Source organism: Ursus maritimus, unplaced genomic scaffold (genome assembly GCF_017311325.1).
Source record: "Ursus maritimus isolate PB19 unplaced genomic scaffold, ASM1731132v1 scaffold_12, whole genome shotgun sequence".
Classification (NCBI taxonomy): domain Eukaryota; kingdom Metazoa; phylum Chordata; class Mammalia; order Carnivora; family Ursidae; genus Ursus; species Ursus maritimus.
In genome coordinates this window covers 67,272,221-67,285,685 of record NW_024423564.1, presented here as the reverse complement: position 1 = coordinate 67,285,685, position 13,465 = coordinate 67,272,221, and the positions used below count along the sequence as shown (strand labels likewise).

The window sequence follows — 13,465 nt, the reverse complement described above, 5'->3', positions numbered from 1 at the left end:
GGGGATCTTGTGCTGCCAGCTGAATGATAGGCCCAGGCCTAGAGGGCAGAAGCAGTCTCTGGACTTTTCTTATAGGTCACATGGAACATCTGAAATCTAAGTGGGGGAGTAGCAATGACCCAGTAGGGAATACTTTAAAGGATTAATTGGGTGGGAATAGAGCAAAAAAGGATAACCACATCCCACAAAAGGGAGCAGGATCCAGAAGGGTTAGAGCAGAGGCTTAATGCCACAAAGCAAATATTATCTCTCCTTGGACTGAGCAGGTTCCTGTGGACTCCTTCCTCCCACAACACCTCACCCAGCACCTAGTAAATACAGTTTTTGCTAGACAGTGGTGAGTAGCAGATCTTATTCCTGCCTATGTAGCCTGGTGAACAACAAAAATGTGTGAGGGGAGCTGGGGGAAGCAGGGTATTGTGGAAGCACAAAGGAGAGGTGCTTGGTACCCAGTCCAGCTTCTATCAGTAAAAACTTTGCAGTTGAGTCCTAAAGAACACAAAGGAGACAGGCTAAAGAGAGGGAGAGGAGTGACTGGCAGGGAGAACTCAGCATATATAAAGGCCCAAAGGAAGAAGAGTGGCAGGCTCCAAGAACTGAAAAGTATTCGAGGTGACATGTGTGAAGTATGGGGGGGAGGGGTTGTTCAAGACGCCACTACAAAGGTAAGCAGAAGTGAGAGCACAAATGACCTGTAAGTAAATTAAGTATGATGACAGGAAACCACTGAAGGGTTTTAAAGTGAATGAATGAATGGCCTTTGCATTAAAAAAAAAAAAAAATGCTTGGGCTACAGTGTAGACAGTGAATTGTGAGTAGGGAGTCAGGAAGAACTGTTGATGAATCCAGGTGAGAAGTCATGGTAGTTTGAATTAAGATGTGGAGATGAATAAGTGGATTTGAGAGATCTTAAAGACAGATATGGTACAAAAGAGGATCCAGCTGTCTTCTGGGCAGCTGAGAGCTGTGAGCTCACTGACAGAACGGGGGGAGGATCAGCATGGAGGGAAGATGCATTCAGGTTGGGGAGCCTGTGTGGTTTCTGAAATGATGGTACCTAGTAGTCACCTGGCTAAAATGGTTCTGGAGTTTAGGAGGAAGATGTGGACTGGACCAGTGTCATAGATTGGGGAGTCTTCAGCATAGGTGGCTTTTGAAACCAAGGGAATGGACAAAATCGTCCAGGAAGTATGTGTAAAATGGCAGAGCTCTGAACATTGATAACAAGTAATGTCCAGAAAGGGAGAAGAAAAATTTTGAGGTAGTGGAAATGAGAGTATTTCATGAAGGCTGTTTCATAGCGGGAAATGCCACCAAGAATTAATAGGAGGATTGAAAAGTATGCGTTGGACTTAGCAACAAGGAGGACCTTGGAGAAGGAAGGCAGCATTGAGTAGTGGTTTAAAACCTTGGGATTCTGGAATCAGGTTGCCTGGGTTTGAATCCTGGCTCTACAATTTAGTAGTGAGGTTATCCTGGGCAAGCCACTTGACCTCATATGGTTGTAAGCATTCAATTAATAGAATACTTAAATTATGCCAGACACATACTAAGCAGTATATAAAAGTTATTACTAAGGCATTTGAGAAATAAGCTTTCCTAAGAAGGCAAGAGGGTATGGATCCAGAGTGCAGGTAAAAGAGTTAGCCTTAGTTAGGATGGCCATCTCTCCCATTGTGAAAGAGGAAAGATGAGTGGAGATGTAGAATTCTAGGTTGGTTAACAATAACTTGAAGTTCATGTATGATGGCTTCTATTTTCTCTGAAGTAGGAGGTGAAGTCACCTGCTGAGAAAGGAAAAGGGGGAAACATTTGGAAGCAGAGAGGAATCGGAGCTAATGTTGCAAACACAGAATTCACAGAAGATTGATGATTGAATGTATAGTAGCACCAGTCTGCACAGTTGTGTGATTTTTCTCCCGTGCTCAGTAAGCTAGGTAGATTGGTGGATTTACCCAGAGTTGAAGTTTGGCTAGCTGGGCACAGCCCAGGTGGGTAAGAACTGAGGACTGCTTCACAGGTTGCTGGTCTGATAAAAATGTGTTCTGTACCTTCTTGTCTGTACAGCTGCTTTGACAGGAATGGGGGGACCCAACCTTAGCCCTGGCTGGGCCTTGCATGCACTATACTGTTCCCACCTGCTTGTGGATTGCCTACCATAGCTAAAATGTACCCATTCTTCAGGTCCTCACTGCCTCTCAGGAACCCCTGCTTACAACTCTAAATCAAGCCTGTAGACCTCATGCTCTTCCCCAGCAATGAAAGTCTGCCCCTATTTCATGTGTGTGCTTTCTGTCCCACTATGAAGCAGGCAGGGCTTCATCTGCAGCTTCTTGATCATATTCCCTATTCCCCTCCACAGGACTGGGCACACAGCTGCTGCTGCTGTGCTTTGAGACCCATCCCTGCCCCTGCAGGGCACTCACCATTATAGGAGAGTGTGAGGCTCTCCAGAGACACCCAGGAGCTCAGCAGGTGGCACAGTGTCAGAGCCGCCTCTGTGGAGAGCGGAACTGTGAACAGCTCCAAGGTGGAAATGCTGCGGAATCGCTGGGAGGCCTCCAGTGCTGGAAGCCCCAGGCAGCTGGGATCTGATCCATCCAAAGCTCCACAAGCCACTTCCCCGATCTCCATCTCTTCCCCATCCTCCTTCTCACCAGCCACAATGAAAACAAAGTCATACAGGTCTTCAGACTCTGCACCAGACCCCTGACGGGTGCGAGGACCCTTCTTCCCTGCAGCTCGCTTAAAACGCTTTAGGGGCTTAGGCTGTGGGGCTGAGCTAGCTGGAGCCCGTTTGGATGAGGATGTGGAAGAGGAGGCAGAGGCAGAGGACGTGGTGGCTGGAGCAGAGGGTGGCCGCTTGGTGCCAGGAGCCTCGTGGGAGGTTGCTGGAGGGTGCAGATCCCTCTTAGGGTCTGTCCCACCTGCTGTCAGGCTCTCCTGTGTGCTCCGGCGTGTTACCCGGGTGGCAGGTGCAGCTCTAGCTGTCTGCTTGGCTTCGCTCTTCCGCCGAGAGGCCATCAGGGCTGCAGCGCATCGCTCAGCAGCATCCCTGCGAGGCCGGCGTGAGCCCAGCAGGAGGGACCCTTCATCTCGGGATGGGGCCCGGCCTCGGGAGGCCTCTCCACAGAGGCGGCAAGGTGGGCCACCAGGGCCTGGCTGCCAGAAGCCAGCACTCATGGTGAGGATAAGGATGAAAAGGGCTGACTCAGGCACGGGCCAGGAGTACAGCGACACCTGGCTGACAGCCCCATGGTGAATAAGCTGATGCAGCAGCTGCCGAAGTGACTGCTGAGCAGCCACATCAGAGAACAGCAGGTGGCGGAACTTGAGGGTGTGCAGGGAACTGGCCAGGGTCTCCAGAACCCTGCGGTTGGGCTCAGCCACCAGCTCAGTTGCACCCTGCAGCATATTGCAGATGGTGAGCTGCCGGACGTGGCGGGAGCTATGCAGGAGAGGTGAGAAGCGCTGGTCACAGAGACGCCTGTCAGAAGATACATCAATGGTCCCACGTAGAACATGGGAAAAAAAGGCCTCCATAAACTTGGCTCGCCAACAGGTCACACTCTGAAAGCAGAGAACATGCCAGACAGCTGTGATACTAAGAGGGTACCTGCTGAACCACCATCATCCCAGGTTCCTCCCTTCCAAAAGCTATTTGCTGAGCCAGGCGACATTCTAAATAATTTACACAAATTCATTTACTCTTCACATCTTTGAGGTATGTCTTACTATTAGCCCCATTCTACAGGTAGGAAAAACAAGGCACAAAGGTTGTTACTGCCTGTGGTTACACAGGTAAGTGGTAGAATCAAGACTGAACTCAGGAAATTTGGTTCCAGAGATTATTTTGCTATAGTGCCTGCCATTCAAGTGAAACAATCCTGTAACTTCTTCCATGTCTGTTTCTAGAACCTGATCCCAACTTTCCATTCTTGTCATTACCACCTTTGTTCAGACCCTTATCACCTCACACCTGACCACTTCATTAGCTTCCTGATTGCTCCCCCATCTCTTTTTCCCCTTCCCAAACTTTTGTGCTAGTCCACTGGATTCATCTTTGTAAAACATGTCTGATTACATTCTGCTTTAAACCGCCCCCCCCCCCAGCATCTATCCACTGCTGAGGGTTAATCTGAAGTTCCTCAGCCTTGCAGGGAAAGCCCTGTACACTATGGCCTCAGTCTATCTGAGAAGCTTTATCTCCCACATCTTGCTCACATGAATGCTTTGCTCTGGCCAAACTGATCACCTTACTGACCCAAACCTGCCTTCTATGCCCTTTCCTACATCTGCCAGAAATGCTCTTCATTGCCGGCTTCCCAAGAGGACCTACTAACATTTCCTCTTGTTAAGGCTGTTCATCTCAGTGTGTCAGTGTCTCTGTATGTTCCCTTCTATTCCTCTCCCTGCCTCTTGTGGGACTCCTCTGCTACTCTTGATTATTTGAGTCTTAAACATTGGTAGACCTGTCTCATGGTGTTGAGTCTCTTTGCTTGGGTACATGTTTCTTCCCAACCAGATTAGAAATTCTTGGAGATCAGGGTCCAAATCTTAGACTGGTTTTCTCCAAGGCAGTAGTTATCGGCTTTCATGCATAGGAGACTTCATCAGACTATTCCGGTACATTTAGAAGAACTATGAATGCAAGTATTTCTCCACCTTTGGTGCACATCAGAATTGACTGTGGAGCTTTTCTTTTTTGAAAATTCATATGCCAGGTATCCAGACTTGGGAATTTCTTATGTTACATCTGCAGTAAGGCCCGTGCACCTTTGTTTTTTAAACCTCCCCCAGATGATTCGGATGTATAGAAGAGGTTTGCAATTACTGCTCCTTCCCCCGCCACTACCACCATCACAAAAGGACGCACAGACTTCCTTAAGTCCCCATTCTCTCCTCAGGTACAGAAGAAAGTCTGCTGACTTTGATACACGTGTCATCTCTGCCACTATACTCAACCTCTTGAACCTCTTTCTTCATCTGTAAAATCTGGATAATATCACTTGCTTCACAGGTTTGTTGTGAGGATCAAATGAGACAGTGCAAGTGAAAGCACTTCATAAACTGTAAAATTCAAAATGTTATTTCTGTTACTGCTAATGGTAATAATTAGTCCGGATAGGCAATGTGAAACGGACTTGACGGAGGCAATGCCTGTTAAGCAGGGTGCTTATTCAGCCTGAAGAAAAAGCTAGTGGGGGCCTGAGGTTCCCCAAGACTAAGGGACACTTCTCTTTGGTACTTACCCTACCTCTATGCATTCCCTCATACCAGAGTGATCCTCAATTTCTTTCTGAAGTTCTGGGCAGGAGTTGGACCCCTATGGTTCTCAGCAAAAGTGTCATTCCCTTTGCTCTGGCTATTCCCCATGACACTGCCTGCTGCGGTAATAATTAGGAATGACTTCTTCACGTTTGAGCTAACTGCACGGCAGCAACGAGAGGAAAGGACCTCTCTCACCAGCAACAGTGTGGGGGCGTAGGGGGACCAGGAAAAAATACCTGGCAACCAAATCTCCACTTGGCCTCGAGTGGAAGCAGAGAGGGTATTCCTGAATCCTACCTCACTCTAACACTTTCCTACATATTTGCTGGCCCACACTCACAGCCTTGGAAAACACTTGCAGGTAACCTAGCAAGGCTTTAACTTCACAAGTGAGACATTCTAGCCCTAAAATATGGACAAAGATGTGAACCAAGATGTTGTGGCTATTTCTGACCATAAGGCATGTGGAATATGTAGTTTAGATAATTATTAGTAGTTTTTTTCACACATTTTATTGGTTGGTGAAGACAGTGGGAGAGAATATTTGAAACTGGAACACCCCAGACATGCGATAACTGCAGTGAGAACAGGACACAGTGATTCCAGGGCCACATTGCCTCAACTTGAATCCTGGGTCTGCCATTCACTATAACCTCAGACAAGTCACTTCTCCTTTCTGCCTGAGTTTCATCATCTGTAAAATGAGAAAATAACCTACCTACATCATAGAGTTGTAAGGATTAAATGAGTATCCAAAGTTAGTTACAACAACTATCTCAGTTATTGGTAGACCGTAGTTCATTGCAGTTTATTCCATCACCACCTTTTAGAAGAATCTCTGCTGAAACTTCAAAGCTGAAAACAGCTAAGGGATCTAGCTGAAGCAACTCATTTTGTGGACTTTGTGGACTATCACTCAGGGAGTACAAAGTGATTTAAACACATTCTTTTGGGCAAGAGTAGGGGAAATGAGGCACCACCAAAGAGGTGAAATGACATTTGCCTACCAACACAGCCCTTGACCCATCTACAGCCTGGTGGGTCAGGCACTAGTTGGGGAGGAAGTGGGTGTACAAACTAGGGAAGGCTAAATATTTTCTTGTACTTAACAGAGCCAGCAAGTGTTCACAACCTATTGTCCACTATTTTTCTGATAACAGAAATATTGTTTGTGGAAAGATAAAATCTGTAAACCCATTTTTTCGAGCATATATGTAAATGTAAATAGCTATAGATAATTGTTTTTATAACATTGAGACAATTCTGAATAGTTTCAAATGCTGGGCTTTTAAAACATTATGCCACGTGTCATTACATTTTTACCACAATGTATTTAAATGTTTTCAGAATATGACTTTATTAATATTTTGAAAATATGAACGTACTATAAAAAAAATTCCTGCATACTGAATAAATTATTTCTAGCTTTTTGATATTAAGTTGCTGTAATGAACATCTTGAAATCTTCATGAGTATTTCAATTTTTATATACTATAAATTCTAAGAAATATAATTTCTAGCCAAATACATATTTTATATGAGTATACATCTTATATATTTTTATACTATATATTATACTTATTTATTATATATATATATAAGTATATTATATATGTATACGTAATTTAAGAGTTATACACCTTCCCATTTTTTTTATTATTGAGATTGAATATTTTTTATTTTATTGGAGATTTTTGTATATTTGTGACTTGTCCCAATCTTTACTTATTCTACTGGGATAGTTTGTCTTATTCCCTCTATCCTCTTATTTTACAAATATTGTTGCAAACATTCATTCTTTGTTTATGTACCTTTTAAATCATGTTGGCATTTTATATGGCCAAATATGTCCATGTTTTCTTTTTTGATTCTGCCCATTTAATAATTAACACTCTCCATCTTGAGATTAAATAACCAGTCACCTTTATTCTTTTAGTGGTTCTGTGCTTTTACTTTTTACAATTTAATCTTTAATCCATGTAGAAATTATTTTGAGTATATTGTAAAATGAGGCTCTAACTTTATTTTTTCCAAATAGTTAACCAATAACCAGAGAATCCTTTATTGAATAATCCTTCTTTTCCCCATTGCTTTGTCTCCAGAATATCTATTTTATTCTACAGATGTCTTAATACACATACACTAGTACTACAGTTTGACATTCTAGTTCTTTATAAGCAATCAGGGGCTATCTCTATCTTGTTCACCACCGTATCCCTAGAACCTAGCACGGTGCCTGAATTGAGCAGGCACTCGGTAAGTGTTTCTGAATTATGAAGTTAAGGTTACTGTCATGTAAAACTGGAAAGCAGAAGAAGGCACCCTTTGGAATGACCTCTGTCTAGGGGACTGTTAGGCCACCAATGTTCTGAAATGCTCTGAGACAAGAAAAGATAACAAACTACCAGGAAGCCTGAGACAATACTGGAGAAAAAATCTTACTATAAGTGAAAGATGTTACGATCTCCATCATCTGCTAGTCAACCATACTGCTTGGGAAACACTGGTATAAAGTGAATCTCATGCATCTTTAAGTTTCAGGAAACTTAGTGTTTTCTAATCCTGCATCCATTTTTCTTCTTCATAAGGCCTAATTCCTGTATATAGGGCCTGAGGACTTTCTTGGGTCTTAGCATTATCGCACTGAACCGCAGGAGTTGCGTCCAGATCTAGAAGTGGAAAAGCTGAAGGATATGGAGCTGAATGTTACTGAACCCGGTGCATCCCCAGAAATTAAATCTCCCGATACGAAATTGTTCTCATCATTTGGCCTCATTCACCATTTAAAGCCCCGTTCAAATACTACTTCCCAGGAAAGACTATCATGCTCCCTTCTCCCTCAACCTCCTCGCTGTCACATCACTTCTCCCACCATGCACGATGTATTTGTTTGCAGATTTCCCTGCTAACCATGAGAGATTAGGGACTGTGTCTGTGTTTCCAATAGCTAATGTAAGACCTGTAAGTTTAGTAAATGTTTATTGAACTCAATCTGTTCTGTCCCCTAGTTATGGAGCAGCAGAAGAAATTCTGCTTAAATAAGAGCAAGTTATATCTGAACCAATGAATAATAGAATCTCAGGGCTAAAAGGAGCCCTAAAGTCATCTTGTCCAATGGCTCTTAAAATGCTCAATTTCTTCTACAACACCCTTTTGTCAGGTAGTTATCTAGACTCTATTTAAATGCTTAGTGATGGGAGGCTTCTTACCTCTGGCATTAACTTGTTTCATCACCAATAAGCTCAGAGTTTAAAAATTCTACATTCAGTTTAGCAGAAATTTATTCTCCTTTAGCTTCTACCAGAACAAGTCTATCAATCCCTCTTTTATGTGAGAATCATTCAAATATTTCAAGATAGTTCATGTTCCCCAGGTCTTCTCTTTTTCAGGAAAAACATCTCCAGTCTTCCAAATGTGACTCACATGATGTGGCCTTGACTTCTTTCTCCATACTCCGGGGTAGCCTGACCACTGCAGAGCCAGGCTGCTCTATCACCCCCGTGTCCTTCAGCTTATATTATAGTTACAGTGATTCACACATTTCAGAGTAGAGTCATTATATGAGCAGCTTTAGCACACTGTTGACTAAACCCCCTTCATCTTTTTTATACAAATTGCTGCTAAGCCAAACCCCTCCACCTCCTACCCTGAGGTCATACAATTTGAATTTTTTAGACTTAAGTGAAAAATTGGTTTATTCTGTTAAATTTCATCTTGTCAGGTTTGACCTCTGCTCCAGCCCTGTCAAGACCTCTATGAATCTGGGTTCTGCCATCCATTGTGATCACTACCTTTCCCTGTTTTGTGTTGCCTATAAACATGGTGAGCAATCAAGTCACTGACAAATGCCAAATGGAAAGAACCTTGTGACAAGCCCTCAGAGCCAAGAACCCTGTGATAAACCATCTCCTCCCAAATTCACTCCATCCCTGTCCCTGCACTTTACCAGTATCCAGCTTGTGTTTGTAAGCTTTTCCTGCTTTCACGTGCAAAGTCAGGCCAGAGTTCTACCTGGTGCCTTAACTTACTTCCAAACTAGAAGGCCTTGTCTTCATCAGCTCATCCCATAGTCGGCGCCAGATGGCCTGAGTGGAGAGGCCTGTGGGGAGAAATATCACATTTACTTGGCTGCTCTCTGGCCACCATGAGTGAAGTACGTCAGCCTTTCATGTTGTCCTGTGGGTACACAGGAGCAATACGGCAGACTAGTAAAGAGCGCTGGCTCTAAAGACAGACTGCCTGGGTTTAAATATCAGCAAACTACACTAGCTGTGTGACCTTGGGCAAGATTACTTAATTTTTTTGTACCTCAGTTTCCTTATCTGTAAAACGTAGTTAATAATAGCTATTTCATAGAGTTGTTGAAAAGATTAAATGAGTTTCTCCAGGTAAAGTGCCTAGGACAGCAACTGGCACAACAGGATTAGTTAGATAAATGTTAGCTGTTGATAGATCTGTCCAATGAGGGGTTTGGAAGACAGCACAGTAAAATAGAAAAATGAAGATTCAGAAGATCTGGGTTTTAGTCTGGCTTAGCTATTAATTGTGGTGTGCCTGTGGTTTCACTTTTATTAGTATAACGGGGGTCATTTACTTGCTTTGTGTTTCACTGGATACGATGAAAAATCACATAGGAAAGTAGGTGTGAGGGTACTTTTTGAAAAGCATGAAGTTCTATGCAGGTATCAGGTATAATATTTACCTGAAGAACATCATGGTGCCTTGCTTACGATCACTGACTGAGAAAGAGAGAGAAAGACACTTACCTTTCTTGAGGGCAGTTTCCTCAATCCTCTCCAAGTAATATATATTGAGCAGAGGTAAGATGCTTTGAAGTATTGGGCCTGGGAGGGCTACAAAAACCAAAACACAAAGTTTACTTTTTTCTCCCAGGGTTCCAAACATTATTTATCCTACTGGAAAGGAAAACAGAAAAGCAGACTTCTCATTTGGCAAATGGAAACTGTAGAAGCTAACCTAAGTCTAATTCAAACTCTAGTCTACTTATCTTCAGCCACTTAGTTGGCAGCTGGAATTTCAGGGGCATGCACATCTTCAAGGGTGAGATAATAAAGCAAGCTGTTATGCTCATTTAGGAGCTGGTCAGTTCACTTCTGCCCAGCATAATGAACCATTCTGCATTTAAAAGGTCTTATTGGAAACGTGTGATAAAAACCCATCATCATCTGGGCCCTACTAACTTCTCCAGCTCCCTACTTTGCCTCCTCTACTTCAGCGGTACGAAACTACTTTTTTCATTTACCTAACATGTTACACTGCTTTCTGCCTCTGTGCCTTTGTTGTGCTGGTCTCTACCAGGAATGTCCTTGCCATTTTCAGCATATCAACTACTCATCTTTCAAGTATCATGTCCTTTTATTAAGCCTTTCCTGAATTCCCTTCCCACTCTTCCAGGCTGGTGACTCCCATTCTTTGGGCCCCTACTATATCCTGAACTAGTACTTTCCTGTGAACAATAGAAATAATTAGACCTTAACTCTAAATTCAACATGTCATAAAAACAAAACTTGTTCTTACTGATTTCTAGATTTGAGAGGCTTTATAGTATTCTGGCTAAATGGTTTAGTCTCTAGAATTGGACAAAACTGGGTGAAATTCTGATTCTATTACTTAATTATGAATCCTTGGGCAAATTAACATCCTCAAGACTCCGTTTCCTCAGTTTTAAAATGGAGGTAGTAATAACTACCTCATAATATTGTTATAAAAATTAAAGAAAATCATGCTTGTAATCTTTTTAAGACCATGCCTGGCCGTAATAAGCTCACTAAATGTTGTCTATTATTATTCTTATCTGTCAATAGCCTCTCTGAACTGCCAAGAACAAGTCTTAGATCTTAGAGTATACCATATCTAAGGAAAATCTTTCAAAACTTCTATTCTAGGATCTCCCTTTATCTTTACTTGTAGAATAATGGAATCTTGATGTCCAAGAATCTAGTATAATTCTTTGCACATAGTACTCAATGTACCTGCTGAATGAAAGTATTAATTCCCTAAGCTATTACATTAATGTAGGCCCCTACGGCGTTCAAGATAAAGTCCAAGCTCCATATCCTGGCATTTAAGGTATAACATACCTATTCTACTTGTTTCCTCATTGTATCCTTTCCTGCTGCCTCTATTCACTTTACCCTTCTCTCTCCCCACACAAAGCAACCCTAGTCCACTGCCTCCAGGAAGCCTTTCTTGGCTGTTAGCCCACACTGAGACCTTCCTCCAAAACAGCACTTCTTAGCAGGCCTCCTACTTGGCTCTCCTAAGAGGCCTAACTTGATTCAGCTTTTTCTCTGTGACTGTTTACCTGGGCTAGGCCCATAGGAGCTCCTTCTCCTCCGTCCCTCCAATCTGCTCTGTTCAGCCATCCCCTCTCACAGCCACTGGGGATTCTCATCCCTTATTATCCCCAAACTCCTCTCTTCCTTTCCCCATTCTTCTTAAGCCAGGCTCTTCCTTGCTTCTTTCCAGCCTACACCTTCCCAACTCCAGGCCTCCACACCCAGTCCTCTTCCCTCCTAGCCAAGTTAGCATCCTAGAAGCTCCAGGCTGGTATCTTCTCTGCCTTCTTCCAAATTTTTCTGAGGACTTTGCCGAGCCCCCTGCCCAGCTCCACTGAGACTTCTCCTATTCCCCATGGGTCAGCCTGACCCTTCTCCTTTCAGCTGTTGGCACAGGGCCTCCACAATCCCCTCCCCCCACCAGCTTGAGGACTTCTAACAGTCTCCCCCACTGCAGGAAGACACTTGGGCCTCTTCAGGATCAGTGCCCCACCCCCACCTCACCAAGGGCCTTCCCACATCCCTAGGCCTTCTTTAACCAGTCTCCACAGCCTTGGGGCTTATTCCTGGAGGCCCAAACCCCCAAACTCCAGGGTCTTTTCTTCACAGCCACCTCCTCAGACTGCAATCCCCAAAACCCCCAATCCCAGGACCTCAAGCCCTCACTCCTGACCTTACCAGGGCCTTCCTCCTGGCAAAGACACTACCACCACTCCTGAGGCCTTCTCCAGAACCCCACCCCCTCACCCCCTTGAGGCCTGAGGCCTTCTCTCCTGCCACTCCCTCCCCCTTCCCTGGGCCCTAGGCCTGGCCTGGATCTCCTCACCCAACTTCAGCCCTGGCTTCTGGACCCCACCCCCTCACACCACCAGTCTGTCAGGCCTGAGGCCTCCCTCATCCCCTGGGCTGGCAGGCCTACCCCCCAGGGACTTCACTCTCCTCTCTTTTGCTCTCACCATCAGTGCTCACAAGGCCGACCCGAGTTGTTCTCATCAGCTGCCAGTCTGGGTCCGGCGGCGCCCCCTCCAAAGCCCGGCCTCCGCGTGCCCATCGGCTGCGGGCCTCCTCTCCGGCGCTACCTGGCCCGCGCCGGCCCGCCCTAATCCCAGGCCCCCCGGGCCGGCCGGTCGGTTCGTCCTCCCCGGCCCCTGCGCCCAGCGCCGCGGGCCCGCCTTTGCCGCTCAGCCTGCGCGCCCTCAGCCCAGGCCGGGCCGTCGGTCCCCGGCAGCTTTCGGGCCCGGGGCCTCCTTTCGCTCGCACTCAGCCCAAGGCCTCCTAGCGGCGACGCGCCCCCTCCCAGCCGGGATCCCGGGGCCGTCGCCCGCCTGGGGCCTCTCTGGCCCTTCCCGCCTGTCCGTCATTCGAGCCTCCCTCGATTGCGGACCAGCTCCGGCCTCCCTTCACCCGCTCCGGGCCCTTCCTCCGCTCAGGCCAATCCGAGTGGCCTCCGGCGTTCCCTGCCCTGCCCGTCAGTCCAGCGCTCAAGCAATTTGGCACTCGAGGCCCCGGTCGTCAGTGCGCTCCCTTCAACGCTGGGTCGTCGGACAGGCCTCGGCGCCCCAAGCCCTTCGGCCTCTCCCCCAGCCCCTCGCTCTCCAATCCTCTGGGCTGCCTTCGCCCATCAGCCTGGCCTCCGGAGTCTCGGCACCCGCGGTCTGTCAAGCAGACCCGGGAGGCCCCGCGCGTCAGTCAGGTTAGGTGGCCCCGGGCCTGGCCTCCTTGCCTTAGGCCGGGCCTCCCAACCTCGGCCCCCGCCCCCAAGCAGCAGGGCCATCCCTGCCCGTCGGCTCGACATCCGAGACTCCCCAGCCCGGCCCGGCCCGGGTGTCAGTTCGGTGCCCACGGCCGGCCCGTCATTCCAGCCTGTCTCCCGGGCCCTGCTAGTTTGGCCCCAG

General features: G+C 46.1%; 1 protein-coding gene across 1 annotated transcript in view; it reads right to left on the bottom strand.

The window, feature by feature from the left end:
- Positions 1-13,465, bottom strand: part of LRRC41 (leucine rich repeat containing 41) — a 19,347-nt gene that overhangs the window by 3,265 nt on the left and 2,617 nt on the right. Inside the window, exons 2-4 of the mRNA XM_040627344.1 lie at positions 10,038-10,124; positions 9,300-9,370; positions 2,427-3,570 (exon numbers count right to left, since the gene is read on the bottom strand). Coding sequence (XP_040483278.1) covers positions 2,427-3,570; positions 9,300-9,370; positions 10,038-10,124 — 1,302 coding nt within the window. The remainder of the gene's footprint in view (positions 1-2,426; positions 3,571-9,299; positions 9,371-10,037; positions 10,125-13,465) is intronic.